Raw genomic sequence first — 21984 nt, 5'->3', positions numbered from 1 at the left:
GGCGTACAGTTTCCAGGTCATGACTAAGCCGCTTCTGGCGAACCAGAGTAGTGCACGGAAACGCTGTTTACCTTCCCGCCAGAGCGGTACCTATTTATCTACTTGCATTTTGTCCTGCTTTCGAACTGCTAGGTTGGCAGGAGCAGGGACTGAGCAACGGGAGCTCACCCCGTTGCGGGGATTTGAACCGCCGACCTTCTGATCGGCAAGTCCTAGGCTCTGTGGTTTAACCCACAGTTCCACCCTTCTTCTCAGTTATGGATCCTGTCAATTTTGTGCCCCCTTGGCTCGGTGCCCTGTGAGGGCGAACTGTGTGGCAGCACCCTAAATCTGGTGCTGAGGACACTAAACTTGCGTGGAGACAACCGGAAGCGAGGACGTTGTATTGGGAAAGCATACCTATGGAGGTGATATTCCAACTCCCCCATTTCCAAGCTACCAAGAAAGCAGCATAGAAGACCATAACCGTGCCACCCTGATTTGTAAATACGCCTTCCATCAGGAAAAGCAGCTCCCGCCTGTTTCTCAATTTGGACGTGTGTGATACATTACTGAGAAAGGGCTACAGCTCAGCGGTAGAACACCTGCTTTGCACGCACGTTTAATCCGCAGCATCCCAAGCAGGGCCGGGAGAGAAACGCCCGTCACTGCTGCTGCTGCTGCCAGTCAGTGCAGAGAATACTGAGAAACCCAGTGGTCTGACTCAGTATAAGGCAGCTTCCTATGTTCAAGGGTGGCCAAGAGGAGGTTTCTTAGCGTGCATTTGGTTCCCCCCAAGATTTGCAAAAGGGGCATGTGTTGATCTTTCTCTCAATTGCTGGGGGGGGGGGCGGGTTGGGGGGCGCGCGTGGATTGAATGCAATCTTTGTTTGGGGTTGCCAAAGACGAGGTCTCAGGAGAGCCTATGTAGGGGGTAGTGGTGGGGTGTGTGCCCGCGCGGTCGTTGCATTTGGCGAGCGGGCTTTCTGGAAGCACCGCTTGCTTGCATCTGTATGGAACGGGGGAAGACAACAGCTTCGCGGGTTGCTACTACAGGAGGGGCTGGGCGGCGTCTTGGAAGACCATGCGTTTTCTCTTCCGCTTTGCAAAAGATGTGGGGCAGCGATGACTGAGGTGGGGAGGGGGCTTTATTGCATCAGCCTTTATTGCATGGGGGGTGTTGATTTTTTTTTGTACTACACCCCCCCCCCTCGTTGTAGGTTCTTCATGAATGGGTTGATGATGATAATAGCAGCTTTACGGGTTGCTAAGGGAGGGGCAGCAATCCAACAGACCTGGCGTTCCCCTCGGTAGATTTGCAAAAGGTGGGGTGGGATAGAGGCAGAATTGCATCAGGCAAGCAGACGGCGGAGCTGGGGTGGGAGGGGGCGCTGCCTGTCTTTCCCCTCCCTCAGCCGGTCTCTCTCTCTCTCCCCCCCCAACCCCATTCCCCAGCGTGCAAAAGAGACAGGAGCCTCCTCACATGACCCTCTCCCGGCTGCGTCTTTGGATGGCTGCAAGTGGGGAATGGGCAGGGAGGGGCCACGGCGTGGAGACAGACAGACCGAGAGACAGGCGGCCACAAGGGGGAGGACCGCGCGCTCTGCAGCTGCGCCCGCCGCTACCGGCGCCGCTTCCCGGGGATTCTCCTCCTCCTCCTCTCCCCCATGGGTCGCCCCGGCGCCGCCCTTTGGAGACCGTGAGGGGTCCAGCATGGAAGAGGTAAGCGGGGCCGGGCGGCAGGCGGCTCTGCCGGGGGTGGGGGGCGGAGGATCGGAGCTGGCGGCAGGGCGTGGTGCTCGCTTGGATCTTTCCGATGCTGGGGGGGGCTGGGGCTGTATTTGCGTAGGACGTGGAGTGGGGGGGTCAGTTGTAAAAAGGACCGTGGGGTGCCTGACTTTTCCTGGGTGGGGGAGGTGAGGGTTTGAGAGAAGCATTGCAACTCTGGGAGTAACGCGTGGGGCTGGCGGAGAGGAGGGTGTAGGGGGGATGCTGGTTGTAGGGCGTGTGGGGGGGGGCGGCTGGCGCTTGGCGCGGCGGTGGGGTTTTAAACAGGGAGGGAGTCTAACAGGGAGGGAGCCGCGCGTTAAGGTGCGAGGGAGAGCGCGCGCGGGGGGGGGGGGGAGGATGCGCCCGCGTTTGGGGCTCCGGGAGAAGCTTTGGCTCGGGGTTTTGGGGCATTCCGTGGGGCCGGGCTGAGGCTGGCGGTGTGGCGTGGGTTGCAAAAATAAAATAAAAAATAAAATAATATAAAAAGTGGATGCGAAGAGAGGCCGGTGTGCTCAATGCTGGCAGAACCCGAGGTCTAGGTCTGGTTGGGATACAGGGCAAAAGGAGGGAGGGGGAGATTTAATTTTCTAGCGGGGTCTGATTTTTCATTTTCTGGGGTTGGGCTCTTCCCAAGGGCAAAGTATCTTTGGCTGTTTTTGTTTTGTTTTGGGGAGAGAGAGAGAGAGAGAGAAATATCGTGGCGCCTTCTGAGAGAGGTTGTCACACGTTTATTCTGGCGTCGCCTCGTGTAGGCTGGCATCCACTTTGCCAGGAGAGTGCGAGGATCGTGTGGGGCTTGGGGGCTTATTCAGGGGCAGGGTTGTCTGTGCAGTAGGTGAAAGGCAGAGGTCCGTGGAGGCCGCCGTCGCCAAGGGAAGGAGCAAGGAGTTGGAGGAGGCAATGGATCTGTGTGAACGATTTGGGGTTTCGCAGCAACCCTGGGTGGGTCTGTGGGGTGCTGAGAGTCAGGCAGTGCCAGCGGGTTAAGAGGTAGGATCCTTGGGGTGGGACATGTGTGTGAGTTGCACAATATGGGGTGCAGTGGATGTCTGTGTAGAGGCAGTGGGCAGGTGATCAAGAGTCTGTGGTGTTGAGCGTGGGGCTGGTGCAGAAGGTTGGGGTACACAGAGCTTGTGTGCAAAATCACAGAAATTTGGCGAGTGGCAGAATTATTTGGGACATAAGGTGCTTTATGTGGGGCTGGCGATCGCCCTGAGGGTTACAGTGTAGGGTCTGGATATTGGGAGTCTAGTGGGTGCTTTGACAGGTGGAACTAGCAGGTATAATTGGGAAAGCTGCAGGTCAGTGCCCAGCTAGCTCAGTATGACTGGCAGTGGCTCTCCAGAGAGTCAGACAGGGAATATTTCCCAGCCTTGTGTTAAGATGCCAGCGAGTGAACCTGTGACCTTCTGGATGCTCTGTTACTGATCTATGGACCTCCCTTTTATTGTAATGGAATGACATTTTTTAATCCCCAGACCAGCATTATACAATCTGATTCCCTTTATATGTTTTTGACTACAAGCCCCATCATCCCTTCTGATGGAGCTGATGAGATTAGTAGTACAAAAACATCCGGAGGGTAGTAGGTTGAAGAAGACCAATTTTTACAAAATATATGTACTGTAGTACAGTTGGCTGCCTGGGGCCACAGGATTCACCATAGATCAGATGGCACCCTATGCAAATACTGACCTGTGTATCTATCTTTTTCTGGCTCTCTGTGCCTCCACCACCATCCTTCATGTTTATACCTATTTAGGACCTTTGGTTTTGGTGCATGAAGAATCGGTCTGTTTGGTTTCCCTTTCAAGTCTGGAAAATTCCTAGTCTGGACAATTCCTACTCTCTTTATCAGTTTCCACAATGCCCCTTCAAAGTGCTAAGTGTGATCAGTTCTCAATGGCCTGTTTTCCCCACCCTGTTGCCCCTAAATGTGTTTCTGGTCTTCTGTGAACCTTAAGGTCCCCCTGAGAACTTGCTAATGCCTCCCATTTGTGTGTGGATGTTTTGGATTCCGACTTGGAGAATGAGTTTGTTATTAGGACATGCTATATAGGATTAAGCCTTGGTATTCATTTACTTGAAATGGGTCCCTAAAGTGTGGCTGCTGGCTCCCATTTCAGTCTTTCAAATGGCCTGCTACACATCCTTCTTAATTGTGCATTCGTGATGACTTGTGCTCATGATGGTACCCAGGGCATTTATTCGTGATCTCACTTTCCGTGGTGCCTGCAGAGGTTTCAGGTTGGGTATTTATTTCCAATTAGTCCGGTAACTTCCCGCTGAAATCTGTACCCATCACAAATGTTCCGGGGTTCTTTTGTGTCTGACTTTTGTCACACTGTAGTGCAAGAGTGCCTCTCCAGACAGCAAACACAGGGAAGCATTGCAGAACTGCTAATAAAATGGAACGATGTGTGGATTGTCCAGTATAAATCTACCTCAAATGCACCGTTGTTGCATCAATGACATGCTGTGGAATTCATCTGCAAAAAGACCAACCAGTTTGCAAGCACGCAAAGTTGCAGATTACTCACTTGCTGAAATTTGTTGAGTGAGGTTCTTTAATTCTCCCTTCTTCACTCTAGGATGGATCATGGAACAGGCCCACACCTTGGTGGCAGTGCTGGAAATTCAGATACAAAACCTAATTGCAAAACTTAGGTTATGGTCACCACAATGGAATGTCTTAAGTGCCTTTTTTGCAGTGGGGTTTATTTCAGATCCTTCTCTTAAGTGACATTTTGCTCTCCCCAGTTGCCATCTGGGCATCCAGAGATCTCCACATGGTTGCAATTGTTCCTGCACTAGCTGCAAAATGTGCCTGGCGCCTGGCTAATTTCTAACACTGCTCAGTGGTGGGCTCCCTGCCAATCACCTGACCCTCTTCTTCACTGTTGCTGTCCACCCATCACCCCTCTTCAAGCACATATAGAAGGAGGAGGCGGCGGCACTGTTGCTGCTTGCCTCCCTTCTCCCTTTCGGATAGTGGTGGAGACTGGTTCCAGATTGGGGGTGGAGGCAATCTGCCCTAGGGCAGCTTGACTGACAGCCCCCCAAAACCTAAGTCCCATATTGCATCTCATCACCTGGGAGAGGAATAAGATGGTTGAAGATCAGCTGTGGTGATCCGTCCCCCTTCCCTGTTGAGGGCTACATTGACTCAGAGATAATATATCAAAGGCGGGGTGCTTGCGGTGGGTGGGGTTAGAGTACTTTCTGCTCCATCCATCGGTCTGATATCCCATTACCTCCAGGAATGGAGCACCTCCCCTCCTGGGGAGAACATTGCCTGTCCAAAAAACAGATAAAAACAATTGTAAACTGTAATGAAGTTATGCCACAAGGTGGCTTGGATGCTCCCTGCAAATGCTGATACACCACCCAGTCCGTTTTGGTCCATTCCCATTTTTGTTCTCCTTGCCCCTCCTGTCTGCTTTCTCTCTGTCCCTCCACCCAGAGGTCAGGTTCCCCCCCCCCAACTTAAGGTAAAGGTAAAGGGACCCCTGACCATTAGGTCCAGTCGTGACCGACTCTGGGGTTGCGGCGCTCATCTTGCTTTATTGGCCGAGGGATCCGGCGTACAGCTTCCGGGTCATGTGGCCAGCATGACTAAGCCGCTTCTGGCGAACCAGAGCAGCGCACGGAAACGCCATTTACCTTCCCGCTGGAGCGGTACCTATTTATCTACTTGCACTTTGAGGTGCTTTCGAACTGCTAGGTTGCCAAGAGCAGGGACCGAGCAACGGGAGCTCACCCCGTCGCGGGGATTCGAACCAATGACCTTCTGATCAGCAAGCCTGAGGCTCTGTGGTTTAACCCACAGCGCCACCCACTTCCCTTCTGCATCTTGTGGACACGAGGGACACTTGAAAAGAAGTGGTCTAGGTATTATATAGGGCAGCTTCATATGGGGTTGAGTGAGGGTCCTGGGTCTCTAAAAGAGGTCTGTATGCAGGGCAGGCATCTTCTGGGTCCGGGAACACTATTGGGTAGAGAATGTATTCCTTTCTTCAAAGTCCTTTGCGGCTCACTGGGTCGTACTAAGACCTGGCATTTTCCATTATTCCGAGCATTTTGCATGTATTGCCACAGCGACCCTTGCAACAGTCCTACAGGAGAGGCTGGTGTTCTGTTGGAGCGGAGGCTGATGGATAGGGGCTCCCATAAGGCCAGCTATGCAGTGTGTTCGAGGCTTGAGATGAGACTGGAACTGGCCCCTCTCCCAGATCATAGCTTGTTCTCGTAGCCACAAGATGACCCCAGCTATTACCACAAATCACGTATAATGGTTTCTCTCCTGATCTCTGGGAACTTTGCTTCCCTGCCTCCCCTCCTTCCAAGCTTAGTTAGTTTGTTTATTAAATGTATATCCTGCCTTTTCCAAGAAACTGTTCAAGGTGGCTAATGTTCTGGTAATGGTGCAATGCCCGGTGCAGTGATCGAAAGAAAACCCTTTTGTCCAAACATTAAAATTTCATAAAACCCTAGGAAGAATAATTAGTCCAGCTCTAAAAATTACACCAACTCGCCGCCCTTAAAAGCTTACGTGAATAAAAACACCCTGTAGCGGTAAGGAGGGGATGTTTGTGGTTTGCCTGGTGCGCGGAGGGGAGTGCACTTTGCGCATGCTCAGTGGAAATGCATTCCCGCTGCCAATTCGGCAGAGAGCGGCGTGTTCTGTATCCCAGCTGCTAATGCATTATATGAGAGATAATATGTAATTATATATTGGAGAGCGGCTGACTCTGTATCAGCTTCTGAAACAGATGCCAGGGCCCAATGGCACTGAGCTCATTCTCCAGGGCGGCACCTGATGTCGAAATGCACACTTCCTTGTCAAAGCTTCCTTGCAGATAATAATAATAATAATAATAATAATAATAATAATAATAATAATAATAATAATTTATTATGTATACCCCGCCCATCTGGCTGGGTTTCCCCAGCCACTCTGGGCAGCTTCCAACAAAGATTAAAAATACATTAAAATGTCACACATTAAAAACTTCCCTGAACAGGGCTGCCTCCAGAAGTCTTTGACATCGGATGTTTAGCTCTTTGACATCTGATGGGAGGGCTTTCCACAGGGCGGGCGCCACTACCGAGAAGGCCCTCTGCCTGGTTCCCTGTAGCTTTGCTTCTCGCAGTGAGGGAACCGCCAGAAGGCCCTCGGCGCTGGACCTCAGCGTCCGGGCAGAATGATGGGGGTGGAGATGCTCCTTCAGGTATACTGGGCTGAGGCCGTTTAGGGCTTTAAAGGTCAACACCAACACTTTGAATTGTGCTCGGAAACGTACTGGGAGCCAATGTAGGTCTTTCAAGACTGGTGTTATGTGATCTCGGCGGCCGTCCCCAGTCCCCAGTCTAGCTGCCGCATTCTGGATTAGTTGTAGTTTCCGGGTCACCTTCAAAGGTAGCCCCACGTAGAGTTCATTGCAGTAGTCCAAGCGGGAGATAACTAGAGCATGCACCACTCTGGCAAGACAGTCCGTGGGCAGGTAGGGTCTCAGCCTGCATACCAGATGGAGCTGGTAGACAGCTGCCCTGGATACAGAATGTGTGCTGCTGTGTGTGCCACTACGTCAAACCCTGTCTGTACTTTTTTTTGGGGGGGGGAATAAAAAGAGATTCTGGGACTCTTGTCTCTGGGCATCTAAAGCCCCACTCCAAAGAACTTGAGTGTACCCTTCATAGAGCTTCAATTCCCAACACCCTTAAAAAACTATTTTCCAGGTTTCTTTGGAGGAAGTCATGAGATGGGATAGCTCAATCAATAGAGCACAATACTCTTAATCTCGAGGGTTGTGGGGGATATTTCTTATCCTCATCTCCTGTCCCATCTCCCTTGAAAAGATTATTCTGTCTCCTGTTTATATTTCATAGACAATTTAGGGGTAGGGAGCCTCAGACAATTACAGTGGTGCCTCGGAAGTCGAACGGAATCCCTTCCGGAAGTCCGTTCGATTTCCAAAGCCAAGGTGCGGCTTCCGATTGGCTGCAGGAGCTTCCTGCAGCCAATCGGAAGCCACGGAAGCTGTGTTGGACATTCAGGTTCCAAAGAATGTTCACAAACCAGAAAACTCACTTCCAGGTTTACGCCGTTTGGGAGCCAAAATGTTTGACTCGCAAAGTGTTCAGGATCCATATAGGTAAGTGTGTGTGTGTGTCTGTGTGTGTGTGTGTGTGAGAGAGAGAGAGAGAGAGAGAGACAGAGAGAGAGAACGAGAACTTCAACCCACAGACCATATCAACAGTAAAATACAAAAGCAAAAAGGAATTGCAAATTTTGAAATAAAAAATGTAATGCTGTGCCGTGTGTGTACAAAGTTGCGTATATTTCCTTATTTCACAAACTTTACACTGCTTCCGCTCATCCTGGGGAGAGAGCTACTCCCTCTGTAACCGCTGGAAATCCTGCTCGGCCTCCCCGCTTCCCTGCACATACACTTCCGAATGCTTCTGGAGGCATTTCTCAGCTTCTTCCAACCCTTTCTAGCCATGAGGACCAGACAAACTTAAAAACAAATAAAACAAAAACTGCTGAAATCTAGGGGACGCAGATTTTTATTGTGCCTGATAAGCTCTGGTGTTGGAGCTGTCGTAGAACATTCACAGCTCTACATAAAACTGTAAACTCAAGGTGATAGTTCTCATGTAACCATCGTTATCAAAGGAGTACGTTTGGAGGGGGAAATGTTTGTTGGAATGTGGGTGGCCGAACTGTACATCAGTGTGAGTTCATATCGCATTCTGCACATGCTTACAGGTGCTCCATTTCCTTTCTTCTCCAAAGGGAGATCTAATGAACAGGAGTTGTGATTCCTCCCCCCTTCTTGTAGTAGTAGTAGTAGTAATAATAATAATAAATAATTTATTATTTATACCCCGCCCTTTTGGCTGAGTTTCCCCAGCCACTCTGGGCTGTATTGCTCTTCTGGGCTTTTTCTGATAGACCAATAAAGTATGGTCAGTTCTTTTGTTAAGACCCTTTGTTAGAAGACCCTTTGGGTGCGCTTGTGCCCATGAGCTTATTGTGATTTTGGAAGAGGTTTGCTGCAGAAAGGAACTCCAGAGTTGCACAGGTGTGCCCGTTGACCTTCTCATATAACAAATACTGCTGCTTTAAATTATTCTGAACAAAAAGAAGGGGACGTTGCTACGTCTCCTGATTAAAGGAACAGCTCCTAATCAAGCTAGGTTTAATCTCTGAAACGAGGCATCGTTGCTCCCACTTCTCTATTACCTTGGCACCTAATCCCTGATTTGTTGAGAACTGATACACAGGTCTGAGCAAAATATGTTTTGCTCATGCTCAAGGACGCCATTATTATTTTCAGATTCTCCTAAGGCGTTAAATATGGATTTGGAGACTTAGGCTGTGTGCACGCTGCTCCATCAAAGTACACCTGAGGCACATTCTATCCCTCAAAGAACTCTGGGCACTATAGTTTGTCAAGGTGTTGCTGGGAATTTCAATTCTGTAAACAGGCAGTGGTTTTCAACCAGTGTGCCGTGGCACCCTGGGGTGCCTTGAATGATGGTCAGGGGTGCCGCAGGCAACGCTGGCCTCTGTCCCTCTTCCCTTCCTCTGATTCCCTCTCACGTCTCTGCCTCCCAAAGGGCTTGCACAGCTGTTTGTTGCAGCTGCTCCGGCTACAAGGTCCCCAGGTAAATGATGCCTCTGGGGCTGGTCAGGAGGTGCTGGTTGCCAGGAGCTGAGGCGGCCTTGGAGCAAGCAAGCAAGGGAGTCCAGCCAGCCAGTTTGCCAGTGCTTGCTGTTGGGAATAGATAGAAAAGTCCCAGGCCCTTGTGGGGCAGTGTGAAGAGGCACCTCTCTTTGGGGAAAGGAGGGCAGCTCAGAGACCAGCAGTGGCAACAGCAGCTGCCCAAGGACTCCCAAGGAGAGGGGAGACGAGAGGAGGCTGAGGGAACCCTCCACAAGGGAGGGTGTTCGAAAAGGGGTGAGAGGCTGCCAGCTCTGTATGCAAGGGGTGACATTAACTGGGCTCCTGAGCCCCACAGGGATGTCGCAGAAAGGATGTAGTTGGTCAAGGGAGCTGTGGACTCAAAAAAGGTTGAAAACCTCTGCTGTACTCCAAAAATAACAGATTGGCAAATCAAATTACCGGAATTGGTGGAGACGGCTCAACTGACTAGTAAACTAAGAGGAAACTCAAAGCAAAAAATTGCAGAAAAATGGGATGTTTATAGAAGATATGTTCAAAAATACAATAATAGTGTTGACTCTGTGCTAGCATTCGAGTGATAAAGGAACTAAAAGGAGGCGGACAACAATTAAGGATTTATTTTGTTTTTAGAATTGGAATTGGAAAATTTATATAGAAAGGTTTATTGTTTTGTGTGCATTCGATTGTAAGATAAAATATATGCAAAGGGACTTGCCAGGAAGTCAAAGTTGAAGAAAAGATTTTGGAAGATAAAAGGGGAAAAATATTTACTTTCATTATTATCATTTTGTGTGCGGGTGTGGGTGTGTGGGTGTGTGGGTGTCTGCACATATGTGTGTTTTTGTATGGAATGTTTGGGAAGAAATAAGACGGTAAATAACAAATAACAAACTAAATATTGATGTATGTAATTTTTATTTCTTAATTATATTTAGTGGTAGTATGGCTGTTTTGTAACATAAAATCATTCAATAAAAATTATTTTAAAAAAGTAAGAAAAGAAAACCTGCTGTAAGGGAACAAGCACAGAGCCAAGAATTCTATGAGGGGAAGAATATGCCTCAGAAGGTATGGTGTAAACACAGCCTATGGCTGCGATCCTAATCTCACTTAGCCTGGGGTTAACAGAACTTGCTCCTGAGAACGTACTGGATTTAATAGCATTTGCTCCTGAGTAGACGTGATTCGGCTTGCAGCCTGAGCTTGACTGGACTTGGAGCCTGGGCTCTGCTTTCATCTCAAGAAGCATATGCTCTCACTCAATCCCCTGTGTTCTTCCCTTATTATTGAAGGCCTGATTAATCTTGATGTCCCTGGAGATGCTGTGGGCGTGGTTTGCAGGATCTGCTGCTGTCTGCAGCTGCTCCTCCTCCTCTGGCTTTCAGGCAAACAATTCCTGCATTCCTGCATTTTTCCTCCCTCCTACCCCAAACTCCCTGGATTGGATATTTATTGTCTTCATCCGAGCTGGAGACCACTCCGTGTCTCTCAGCGGCATGTAGGGCAGCTCCCCTGCAACCCCAATGTATACTTTAATCCCTGTTCTTCTTTTCCTCCTTTTCCTGGCATCCTTCGCTGCAACTTGCCCTATTTTGAAGTCTGTTTGCTGCGATTTTAGGAAGGGGTGGAAAACGAACCAGCGCATCAGTGACTGGGAGCCATTTTCCAGATTTTTCCACTGTTTGCTTCTTTGCTTCTGCTCTTATGCATATTATTCCTGCTGTTATTTAACCTCAAGGTTTCAGAATTGGGGACATTGTAGAAATGAACTGATACCTATTCTCCTGGGTGATTTTTTTTTTATATTTCCTAGGTCTGAGAACCTAGGAGTGTTGGTCTTTGGCTGCAGAAGGGAGTAAGAGCATGTGGCCTTTCCAATGAGCAGGCAGCACATCTGGGATCGGAGAAGCCCAATATATTTTATCTCCCCCTACCTATTTTATCCTCATAGCAACTCATGAGGTTGTTTAGGCTAAGAGACACTGACTGACTCAAGGTCACCTTGATGAGCTTCAATGGCTGCATTGGGATTTGAAGACTCGTCTCCCAGGTCCCAGTCAAGCATTCTAACCACTATACCACACTGCCTCTCATAGAAGTACTAGGAGCCTGGCTTCCACTGGCTGCTCAGCAGAGCAGTCTCTTCTGTGACAGTCCTGATGTGGACTTGGGAACTGCCTTTCCCTGAGACTCTGCAGATAATAATAATAATAATAATAATAATAATAATAATAATAATAATATTGGAATAGTGCAGGAGAAGGAGGAGGGGACAGAGGGTGAAGAAAGGCGCTCTTCTCATGGAACGAGGTGTGGAGAAGGCAACTGCATGGGACACAGCTATGGGCAGCCTAGGACGGGCCATTCACCTTTGGGCCTGCCCATAAAAAGCAAGTCTAGGGTGCCAGACGAGGGCAGTGTCCTCTGTTTCCAGGAACTCTTCTTGTTATGAGACTTTTGTGGGTGAGCTGAGTTGGTTTGGATCCTGGGTGATAACCCAGAGGCGGAGAGGGAGGGTGTGTCAGAAGGAAAATGAATTGATACTGATTTATATAAATCAGTAACTTGGTATTAATGTGACATTATTAAATGCAACTGTGTATTTTTGCAATGTTTTGTTTTATGTCTGTTGTTGCTCCAGTTTTCTGTATGTTGTTTAGAGATATTTTAAATATTAAGCAGTACGTATAGAAATTAAATGAAGGGCTTGTCCATACTTTTGCTTTTCCCGTGCCTAGAAAGCACAGGTCTGAGCGGTTTTCCATTTGCCCTGCCGCTTTCCCTGAGATAACCTGCTCTTTAATGCCGAATCAGCACAAACGTCAATCCAGGGAAAACCCAGTTGCCGTTTGCTCTGATTCAGTGCTAAAGAGCAGGTTTTTCTCTTAACTTTAATGGAGAGCTCAGTTGGGAGAGCATAGGACTCTTAATCTCAGGGTCGTGGGTTTGAGCCCCATGTTGGCTAAAAGATTCCTGCATTGCAAGGGGGCTGGGCTAGATGACTCTTGTCCAGGCATAGGCAAACTCAGCTCTCCAGATGTTTTGGGACTACAACTCCCATCATCCCTAGCTAACAGGACCAGTGGTCAGGGATGATGGGAATTGTAGTCTCAAAACATCTGGAGGGCTGAGTTTGCCTATGCCTGCTCTTGTTCATTACAACTCTACAGATTCTGTTATTCTAAGTCTGGATGAGTCCTCACACTCCAGATAGTTACATCAAGCAGTGCTGGTTGGACAGCTCTTATGGGCTTCATTAGACATCTTGTTAGATTATATTTGTTTTGGAGGGATGGGGAATCTGTGCCCCCCCAGGTGCTGGTGGACTACGTCGCATAATCCCTGGCCATTGAGCATGCTGACTGGAACTGATGGGAAGTAAGAGTCCCAGCAGTATGTAGGTTCCCCATTCCTCCTGTATTGGTTTAAACTAAGGAAGTCATCTCATCTTGGAGCACCTGTTTTTAAAGCTTCTGCATGGCTGGAATGTAGCCAATGGTACAAAAGTAAGAGGTGTATCCATTGCCCCCCCCCCCCCGGTGGCCCTGCCTACCCCTGACATGTGTCTCCAGGATGGTTTTCCACAAAGGAAGAACTGAAAAACATCAGTCTCCTGGGCTGCTGTATGGCTGTACTGTGGGTCTGCAGGGGCATTTCCAGGAGTTATAGAGCGCTGACTGAATTGATTCTGCTCTGCTTATACCTGTGAGCCATGGAGAGGCTATTGACTCCTCTCTCCCCATACATTCTGATTAGGTAAAAGGGTAAAGGACCCCTGGATGGGTTAAGCCCAGTCAAAGGCAACTATGTGGTTGCAACGCTCATCTCGCTTTCAGGCTGAGGGAGCCAGCGTTTGTCCACAGACAGCTTTCCGGGTCATGTGGCCAGCATGACTAAACTGCTTCTGGCGCAACAGGACACCGTGCCGTAAATCAGAGCGCATGGAAATGCCGCTTACCTTCCTGCCGCAGCGGTACCTATTTATCTATTTGCGCTGGCGTGCTTTCGAACTGCTAGGTTGGCAGAAGCTGGGACAGAGCAATGGGAGCTCACCCCGTCACGTGGATTAGAACCGCCGGCCTTCCGATCAGCAAGCCCAAGAGGCTCAGTGGTTTAGGCCACAGCGCCACCCGCTCCCCTGCATGCTGATTACTGACAGCTCAGAAGGTGGGCTGGGGTCGAGCAGGATCACAGTGCTTAACATAGTCCCAAACAGGTGTGAAACCTTGGCACTCGCTGATCCTCTTCCTGCCTTCCTGGTTTCTGCTCCTAGCTTATCACTACAGTGGTACCTCAGGTTACAAACGCCTCAGGTTACAAACGCTTCAGGTTCCAAGCTCCGCTAACCTGGAAGAGTTACCTCGAGTTGAGAACTTTGCCCCAGGATGAGAACGGAAATCGTGTGGCAGCGGCAGCAAGAGGCCCATTGGCGAAAGCATGCCTCTAGTTAAGAACAGTTTCAGGTTAAGAACGGATCTCCGGAATGAATTAAGTTCGTAACTAGAGATACTACTGTACAAGGTTAAATTGCCTGTGAGGAGGAAAACTCCCCCTGCTTCTCTTTTCAGTTGTGTAAGTTGGGGTGGGCAGAGAGCACCCCTTGGTCAAGTAGCCCCACTCCTCCTCCTTTAGCTAAATCTAGCGAACCTCCGGTCAAGATGGCGTTGAGCCAGGTAGCCGGTCCCGGAGCTCCCAGACAACTCAGTTTTAATTGGGCTTAGCTTGTTTTAAATCAACTATTTTTAATGTCTAAAAAGTGGAGGGCAGATGACTGTGGAGCTAATTCTAGCATCCCGCCCTCCCCTCTGTGATCATGTTACAGAAGCAGCCGTGGAGTAATATAATGGAATAATAAGCAAATGTGTCTCAGGGTGTGGCCTGGAAATGCAGGAGGACACAATCGCCTTGCCAGAAGAAAAGCAAGGCCTGCGTCTCCGTCTGGTCAGTGCCTGGACGGGTGCTCACCAGGGACTCGCACATACCACAGGTTTCCAGCATGTGGTCAGCGGCCTGCTGGTGGTCCACAAGCTTCATTCAGGTATTGCATGGCACGTCTGTAAAATTACAATTAGGAAACATAATGCGCGGTGCATTCCAATGGCTACAACAGCAGGGGGGAAATGTTGTTAGATGGGTCTGCCAAGACCTTTATATGTTAGAAACAGAGATGTGAAAGCTAGGAGCTAAATGACACCTTAAACCTAGGTTATGGCCGCTGCAATGGAGTGTCTAGGCCTGCTTTTTTATAACAATAATACAAAGCTGAAAATGAATGATCTGCAGCTAAAATATTATGTTCATTTTTCACATGGTCTACTCCTTCCCCTGCCCAGTCCCTAATATTCTTAAGAGGGTCTCTTCTGCAGTCTTCAGAGAGTAGCTGGAAGTGGGGAGGCAGAAAAAGGTCCTCCTTTCTTTCCACTCTGCAGTTTTCATCTGAAATCTTAGGCGCAGTACTGAAATTCCCTGTCGCAAAATGCGCCTAGAACAATGGGAGTTTCGAACACTGCTTTATTAATGTTCAAGTGGTCTGTGAGGGGGGGAAATAAAAGTCTGGGAACCATAGGCATAGATGCCTCGCTGGGTTCTGTGGTGGAAGAAAAATGGAGTTGAAATGTCATAAATAAAAATAAACGAGGCAAAGTGGTTTTCCCTTGTTGACACTCAGAAGCTGCTGCCTGAGCCCTGAATTAAGAAGCAAGAGCTCTGCTGCCCTCAAGGCCCGAGCAGCTCTCTTTTCTGAGACAACTTTGTGCAAGACAGGCCGAAACAGCAGGCTTACAGAGTTATCTAGGTACGATAAGAAAATGTCTTCTGCAATAATCCTGAGAGAAGTGTACAGCGCAAGGGGAGGGGGATTTGGGGCTGGCCTTCTCCCCATCGTGTCCTTGTAGGTTTTAAACCTGCTCTACCTATGCTGATGGCATTCTGAGAGGACATGTTTTGCAGTTTATAATGGTGCTCTCGGATTGCTGCTGAAGCTTATTGCACAGCCCCATATTGCAGACTTCTGTTGTTGTTGTTATTAATTATTATCATTATTTAATGTGCATTTTGCCCTTCATCCGAAGATCCCAGGGCTGCTCACAAGAGAAAAATACATAATAAAACTAAAATAAACTAGTAACCCCGCTCCCACATGCACATTTAAAAAGCCATAGAACGTTAATCAGCCAAACACCTGGTAGAAGAGAAACCTTTTTGCCCACTGACTAAAGATGTGTAGTGATAATGCCAAGTGAGCCTCCTTGGGAGAGCGTTGTACAAGTGGGGAGCTACCACTGAAAAGGCCCCGTTCTTGTGTTGACATTTTCTGGACTTTCCATGGAGCGTGCACACCGAGAGGGGCCTCAGATGAAGATTGCAGGGTCTGGGTTAGTTCATACGGAAAGAAGTGACTCTTGAGATATTAGGGTCCTGAGATGCATAAGGCTTTGTAGGTCAAAACCAGCATTTTGAATTGGGCCCAGAAATTAAGTTAGTGCATTCAGGCCAGGATTGGTATTATGCGTTCAGACTATTGCTCCAGTTTAAGCATCACTCTTGTCTGGACATGCACAGAATTGGTTGGCCCTTCTGGGACAGAGACTGATTTCTGCAATTTCTACAACAGGGGTAGCAGATGCAGTGATTTCTAGGTTATGTCAGACTACATCTCTGCTCATCCCTCACCATTGGGCTTGCTAGCTGGAGCTGATGGGGAGTTGAGAGTCCCAGGGACATCTGGAGGACACGATGTTGGCTGTCCCTCTGTATTTCATCTTGCAAACACTTGGACCTAGTGGTTCCTCTTCATGGGAGCTTGTTGGCATCATCTGGGACCTCTCCAAACAGGGTTATTTTTAAAAATCTCTTTGGCAGGTGTGTTTTGCAACATGCCATTTACGTAATAATAGTGCATAAGTGGCTGCTTCTGTTTGTGCTGATGCAACAATGCCATGATTTCCAGAGATCTTTAGACCTGATCCTGTCTTGGTGGTATTGGTGGTGGTTTGGCTGTAAATAGATGCTCAGTAGTTAATCATCAGGCAGCAGCAATTTTCGTTAGGTCAAGAAAGCCCTCCAAAATATGGGTCAGCATAAGGTATACATAAGCCTTAATCCACCCTTGCCTTCTGTCTCCTGTAAGAGAGACCACTCTTAGCCTCCCATGCTCTTGTCAGCTGCTTTCCCTTGTTTATCCAAGATTGCCACTGATCTGAGCCCTGGTCCTCAGTAACCCTTTCAGAGCCATTCTGATGCAATGGCACGAGAAGAAAAGAGAAGAAAAAAAGGGTTCAAGCTGCTCAGCAGCTCCTTTACCCTGTTTTCCCCCTTGAAGGAAGAAATTTCCATTCTGAATTCTTCCCCGCCTGATATAAGGGCAGAGAAGATAGGACAGGCATGATTGGGGCGAGGAGGAACCAGGCAAATATTTAAAAAGTCAGGAAAAGGAATGTGTTTGCTTCCTCCAGGCCCCATGTGGGTGGCGGTTGTGGCACATGGAACAATAGCCCCAAGATTGTAAGTGGGAGCAACTTAGGATAACATGCTCTTCAATTTATTATTATTTTATTTTATTAGCAGTTGGTTAGAGTAGTTTTATTCAGGTTTATGGAGAGCCCTTTAGTATCCCCACCTCTTGTGACAACCGACGTAAGACTTTGTTATATGGCAAGATAAATGCAAATGCAGAAGGCAATAAGAGCTGTTGACTGGAGTTGTGCCAGCAGTGCGGCACATCTGTGGACAGCCAGATGTTGCTGATTCCCAGTTCCAGTCACCTCTGACCATTGGCCATGCTAGCTGACGGAGGTTGGAAGTCCCACAACATCTGGATGGCCATAGATGTTCCCCACTGCCAGCATAGGTTACCGAAAACAACAGTGTCTACCTGCCCTCTTCCTACCTTGCTCTTCAGGATGCTAGTTATTTCAGTAAGAAGTAATACTCTTTGAGGAAAAATAAATTCAAAGAGGAGGGACGGAAAAGAGAACAGAGAGAGAGAGAGAGAGAGAGAGAGAGAGAGAGAGAGAGAGGGAGGGAGAAGGCACAACAGACACACAACCTAGCCCTTGTATAGGGAAGTTTTTAACGTTTAATGTACTTTATTATGTTTTTGTATATGCCGGAAGCCGCCCAGAGTGGATGGGGCAACCCAGTCAGATGGGTGGGGTACACAATCATCATCATCCTTCTTCTTCCTCTTCCTCTTCCTCCTCTTCTTTTTACCTGGTGATTGACCTTAGCTACTGTTTGAAGCTCTAGTGCATGCCAGAAGTTCAGCCTGTGCATCACAGATACACCTTTGATATGACGATCTGAAATAGTCTTCCTGCTTGTCTCTCCCAGCTCAGAGATGCACTCATGGGCCATTACATTCCTTCCAGCGCCGTCTTATTTCCAGTCCCTGTTTCTCACTGAGTACACACTGAGCTTGCAGCGAATGTCATCCCACTTATTCTTTTGGAGTTGATAACCTTCCTTTTTGTTATGTCCCCGTTCTCCAAAGCAGACTACTATTAAAATAGCTTGGGAGAGAAAGAGAGCATTTAAAGCCGCGAAGATAAGGCATCCACTGTTTCTATTTATTTATGAGTTTGTTTCTTCCAGAACATTCTTCTGCTGCCCTTCAAAGCTCCCGGGGCGGCTTGCAAAAGCCGGGAAAACAATATTGAGCGAAACGATAACATAGAGCACAGCAGAAGAGTGAAACTCGAGCGGAGTGATTATAAACCACAAGGCAGCGAATAGCTGGCTTTTTGTTGGCCTGTTTCTCTGACTTTTAAACTTTCTGTTGGCAGTGTTGTGTACTTTTTTAAAAACGTTGTTTTATGAGGGGTGGTGGTGGTTAAAAAAGGAAAGCACTTTTGATATTTTAATAAACATTATAATAAGCATATAAGTGCTCTGACTGGCAGTGCCTCTACAAGGTATCGGGCAGAGCTGAGGTGGTTTCAATTGTTTGAGCAAATGGAGAAGCACACCGTGAATTTTGCCTGGGACATTTACAAGGAACCCGGTGTTCTGCATCTGGATCTTTCCTGCCTGATTCACTCCAGCACAATGCTTGCCATGGGTATTCCATAGGAAGTTGCTTTATACTCAGTCAAGACCGTCGGACCATCTTCCTTGTTATTGTCTGGACCCATGGATGGGGAACCTGTGGCCCTCTGGATGTTGTTGGACTCCCGCTCCCATCACTCCTGACTATTGGCCATATTGGCTGGGGCTGATGGGAGTTGGAGTCCAACAATATCCAGAGAGCCACTGTCTTCCCAGTTCTGTATACCCCAGCTTGGCGGCAGCTCCTCTTGGTTTTAGAGAGCAGCCTTACCCAGACTGCAGATAGCAGAGATTGGACTTGGCACCTTCTTTTTTTTACGAAATATTTTTTATTGGTTTTACAAATAGAAAATATAAATGAACACAAACTGTAAAAAACAAATCTATATACAGTGGTACCTCGGGTTACATACGTTTCAGATTACATACGCTTCAGGTTACAGACTCTGCAAACCCAGAAATAGTGCTTCATGTTAAGAACTTTGCTTCAGGTTGAGAACAGAAATCGTGCTCCGACGGCACGGCGGCAGCAGGAGGCCCCATTAGCTAAAGTGGTTCTTCAGGTTCTTCAGTTTCAGGTTAAGTACAGACCTCTGGAACGAATTAAGTACTTAACCTGAGGTACCACTGTAAATAGATTCTCTGAATCTTGAGACTTCTCCCCATCCCCTCCATGGGGCCTCATTTTAAGCATTGACAACTGCATATTTATCCGTACTCCAATTTTTATATCAAACAATATTGTCCATAATAATTTTTACACTACGAGTGAGTCAAAATGCGGCTCTTGTTTCCATCTGTTTACAATGGTCTCCTAAATAACATAAATTTTTCCCATTCTTTTATAAGGTTTTTATCCTCTTGGTTTCTGAGTTTTCCAGTCAGTTTTGCCATTTTGGCATAGTCAATCAGCTTGGTTTGCCACTCGTCTCTGGTAGGGACTTTGTCTTCTTTCCAACTCTGGGCCAATAACATCTGAGCGGTTGTTGTTCCATACATGAAGAGTCTTTTCTGCTCCTTTGGTATATCGGTACCTGTAATTCCTAATAAAAAGGCTTCTGGTTTCTTAACAAAAGTTATTTTAATCATTTTTTTCATTTCATTATATATCATCTCCCAGAAAGCTTTTATTACAAGTCCATCACATATGAAAAGGGTACCTTCTTTTTCTTTACATTTCCAGCAGATATTTGAACTTGTCTTATACATTTTTGCTAACTTAATATCAGTCAAATACCACTGGTACATCATTTTTATATAATTTTCTTTAACTGTACAACATGCCGTAAATTTCAAATCTGACTTCCATAACCTTTCCCAATCTGCCATCTGAATATTATGTCCCAAATGTGGGACTTAGGACCTTCTGAATGCAAAGTACATCCTCTCCCACTGATCTACAGCTGCTCTTGTTCCCTCATTTCATAGAACCAAGATATTTATCGGCTTAAAATTCAGTAGAGTTCAGTATCTCAAAGCACTTGGGACTAATCTGTACTGGTCAGTTAAAGCGTTATAAATGTGCTGCAAACATGTGACACCAGAAGGTGCTGTAGAGCGATGTAAAACCGTCAACGTAAAATCGCATTGAGAGCTAAATAACATTTTAAAAAGCGTTTTTATGATCAGTATAGATCCAGCCTTGGGGGTCAAGGGTCCTGCAGAACTGATTATCAGTAGCTGAAGCAGGGATGTACCTCAGAGGCAGGGTGCAAATTTGCATGCATAAGGTCCCGGGTTCAAACTCTGGCATCTCCAGGTAGGGATGGGAAAAGCCCAGTGTGAATAATATTGAACTAGGCCAATTGTCTGACTCATTAGAAGGCAGTTTCCTGGCTGATCAAAGGAAACATTTCTTCACACATGAAATGGGATGGATTGATTTTTACTTAAGTGATTTAAGTCTTCATTAAATGACCAAGAACAGAAAAGACTTGACAGATCATTGGGGTGCCCAGGTGGTGTGTGAGGCAGCCAGCTTCCTGAAGCTATGCAAACATGGATATGGTCGGTTTCTGGTGCAAGACGACCAGTGTGTGCTGCCTTGAGTTCCACAGAAGAAAGGATAGAGATGACTGTACTGAAGTTTTATTTAAAAAGACTGATCTAAGATAGTTCCCCGTTTTATAAAATGTTTATTTCCTGGAGCAGCATCCATATTGAGTGTTTACTAAATCTACCCCACCCCAGCAATATCTATCTATCTATCTATCTATCTATCTATCTATCTATCTATCTATAATGCTGGTTTGCAACTAAACAGGAACCTTATACAGCCAAGAGTGTAATCCAAAACTTTTTGATCACTTAGCTTTTTGTAGTACACAACTATATCTCCTAAGAGATAAGGGAAAGCACTGGGGAAGATAAATGGATTTCTGTTCTGCCTTTTATCTGTGCACACGCAAATAAATTCATTTTGCTTAGCATCCTTGAAAGCCACAAACTCAGAGCTTTCTAGAAGCCTGGTCGTTTATGGAGTGGAGTGGTGTTTTTCCAGGAGATGGAAAAATAATTTCTGTCCATGCATGGCTGTTAGAACAGGTGTGCAGCACTTTTGGCCCTCCAGATGTTGAGACTCTTTGAGACTCTTGTGGAAGATCAGGACACTAACACACACCTATTTTTGAGAAGATGTTGGCATGCCCAAGATCTCATTGGGTCTCATAGGGTTTCTCTACCTTTTAATGTGAATGACAGGCCGAAAAGTTAAGAGATGCAGTGATGTGAAGCAGCATCTTATTTAGCAAGAAAACCTAATAAAAAATGTCATAGTGAAGGTTCTGTGCTAATTAAGTCTTTCAGGGTTTGGGGTTTGTTGTTGAGTGGTATTCTTGAACTGCTTGTGATCATTGCATGGACTCGCATTTTTAATGCCTGTGCTGACCCAAGTAAAAACATTGCATTCTCTTGGACTGTGGAAAAATACAGATTACCCCCTGCTGACCTAGAGTCCTATGATATGGTCTTATGATGAATAAGCTGCATAGATGTACAGCTTTGGAGAGGGAGCCCTTTTGACTCTTGTGTAGGATAGGAGTCTACCTTTGTACAATTATGTAACTGAGAATGTGTGAAAGCTGTGTCCTCATCTCTATGGCGTGTCCACTTTCCTGCTCAGTGGGTTTTCTGTGGAAACTCAATGGTGTGTTTTGGATATCCGTTCTTTAGAAACTACAGTCATCAATTAGGTGCACTTTCAAATGTGAGTGCTGCTTACTTCTTATGTTAGAGTGCGTAGATACCACCCAAAACCTTTTAAAATACAATGCACAGTCTTATTCCCATTCTCCCTGCCTCCCTTTTTCTATTTTAAAAACAAAACAGCATTTCTAAAGCATATTTCAATGTTGAAGAAGCATTTATATCTATAATTTCAGTTCTCTAAGGCAGGCCAGTTTTGTCCCCATTTTGCAAATGGGGATGATGCATCTGATTGGATAATGATTTGCTTAAGGTGCTGATGGGAGACTTGTGGCTTTCCAGGTGTTGGATT

The 21984-nt window shown here is 47.0% G+C and overlaps 1 protein-coding gene across 1 annotated transcript in view; it reads left to right on the top strand.

Annotated features, from left to right (window-relative positions):
• The first annotated feature begins 1491 nt into the window (after positions 1-1491).
• Positions 1492-21984, top strand: part of ARHGAP23 (Rho GTPase activating protein 23) — a 173237-nt gene continuing 152744 nt past the window's right edge. Inside the window, exon 1 of the mRNA XM_028703672.2 lies at positions 1492-1701. Within this exon, the coding sequence (XP_028559505.2) occupies positions 1507-1701 (195 nt within the window). The 5' untranslated portion in view covers positions 1492-1506. The remainder of the gene's footprint in view (positions 1702-21984) is intronic.

The sequence above is a fragment of the Podarcis muralis genome, chromosome 13, assembly GCF_964188315.1.
Source record: "Podarcis muralis chromosome 13, rPodMur119.hap1.1, whole genome shotgun sequence".
Lineage (NCBI taxonomy): Eukaryota > Metazoa > Chordata > Lepidosauria > Squamata > Lacertidae > Podarcis > Podarcis muralis.
Note: the sequence above shows the minus strand (reverse complement) of the source record. Positions and strands in the feature narration are given on the sequence as shown.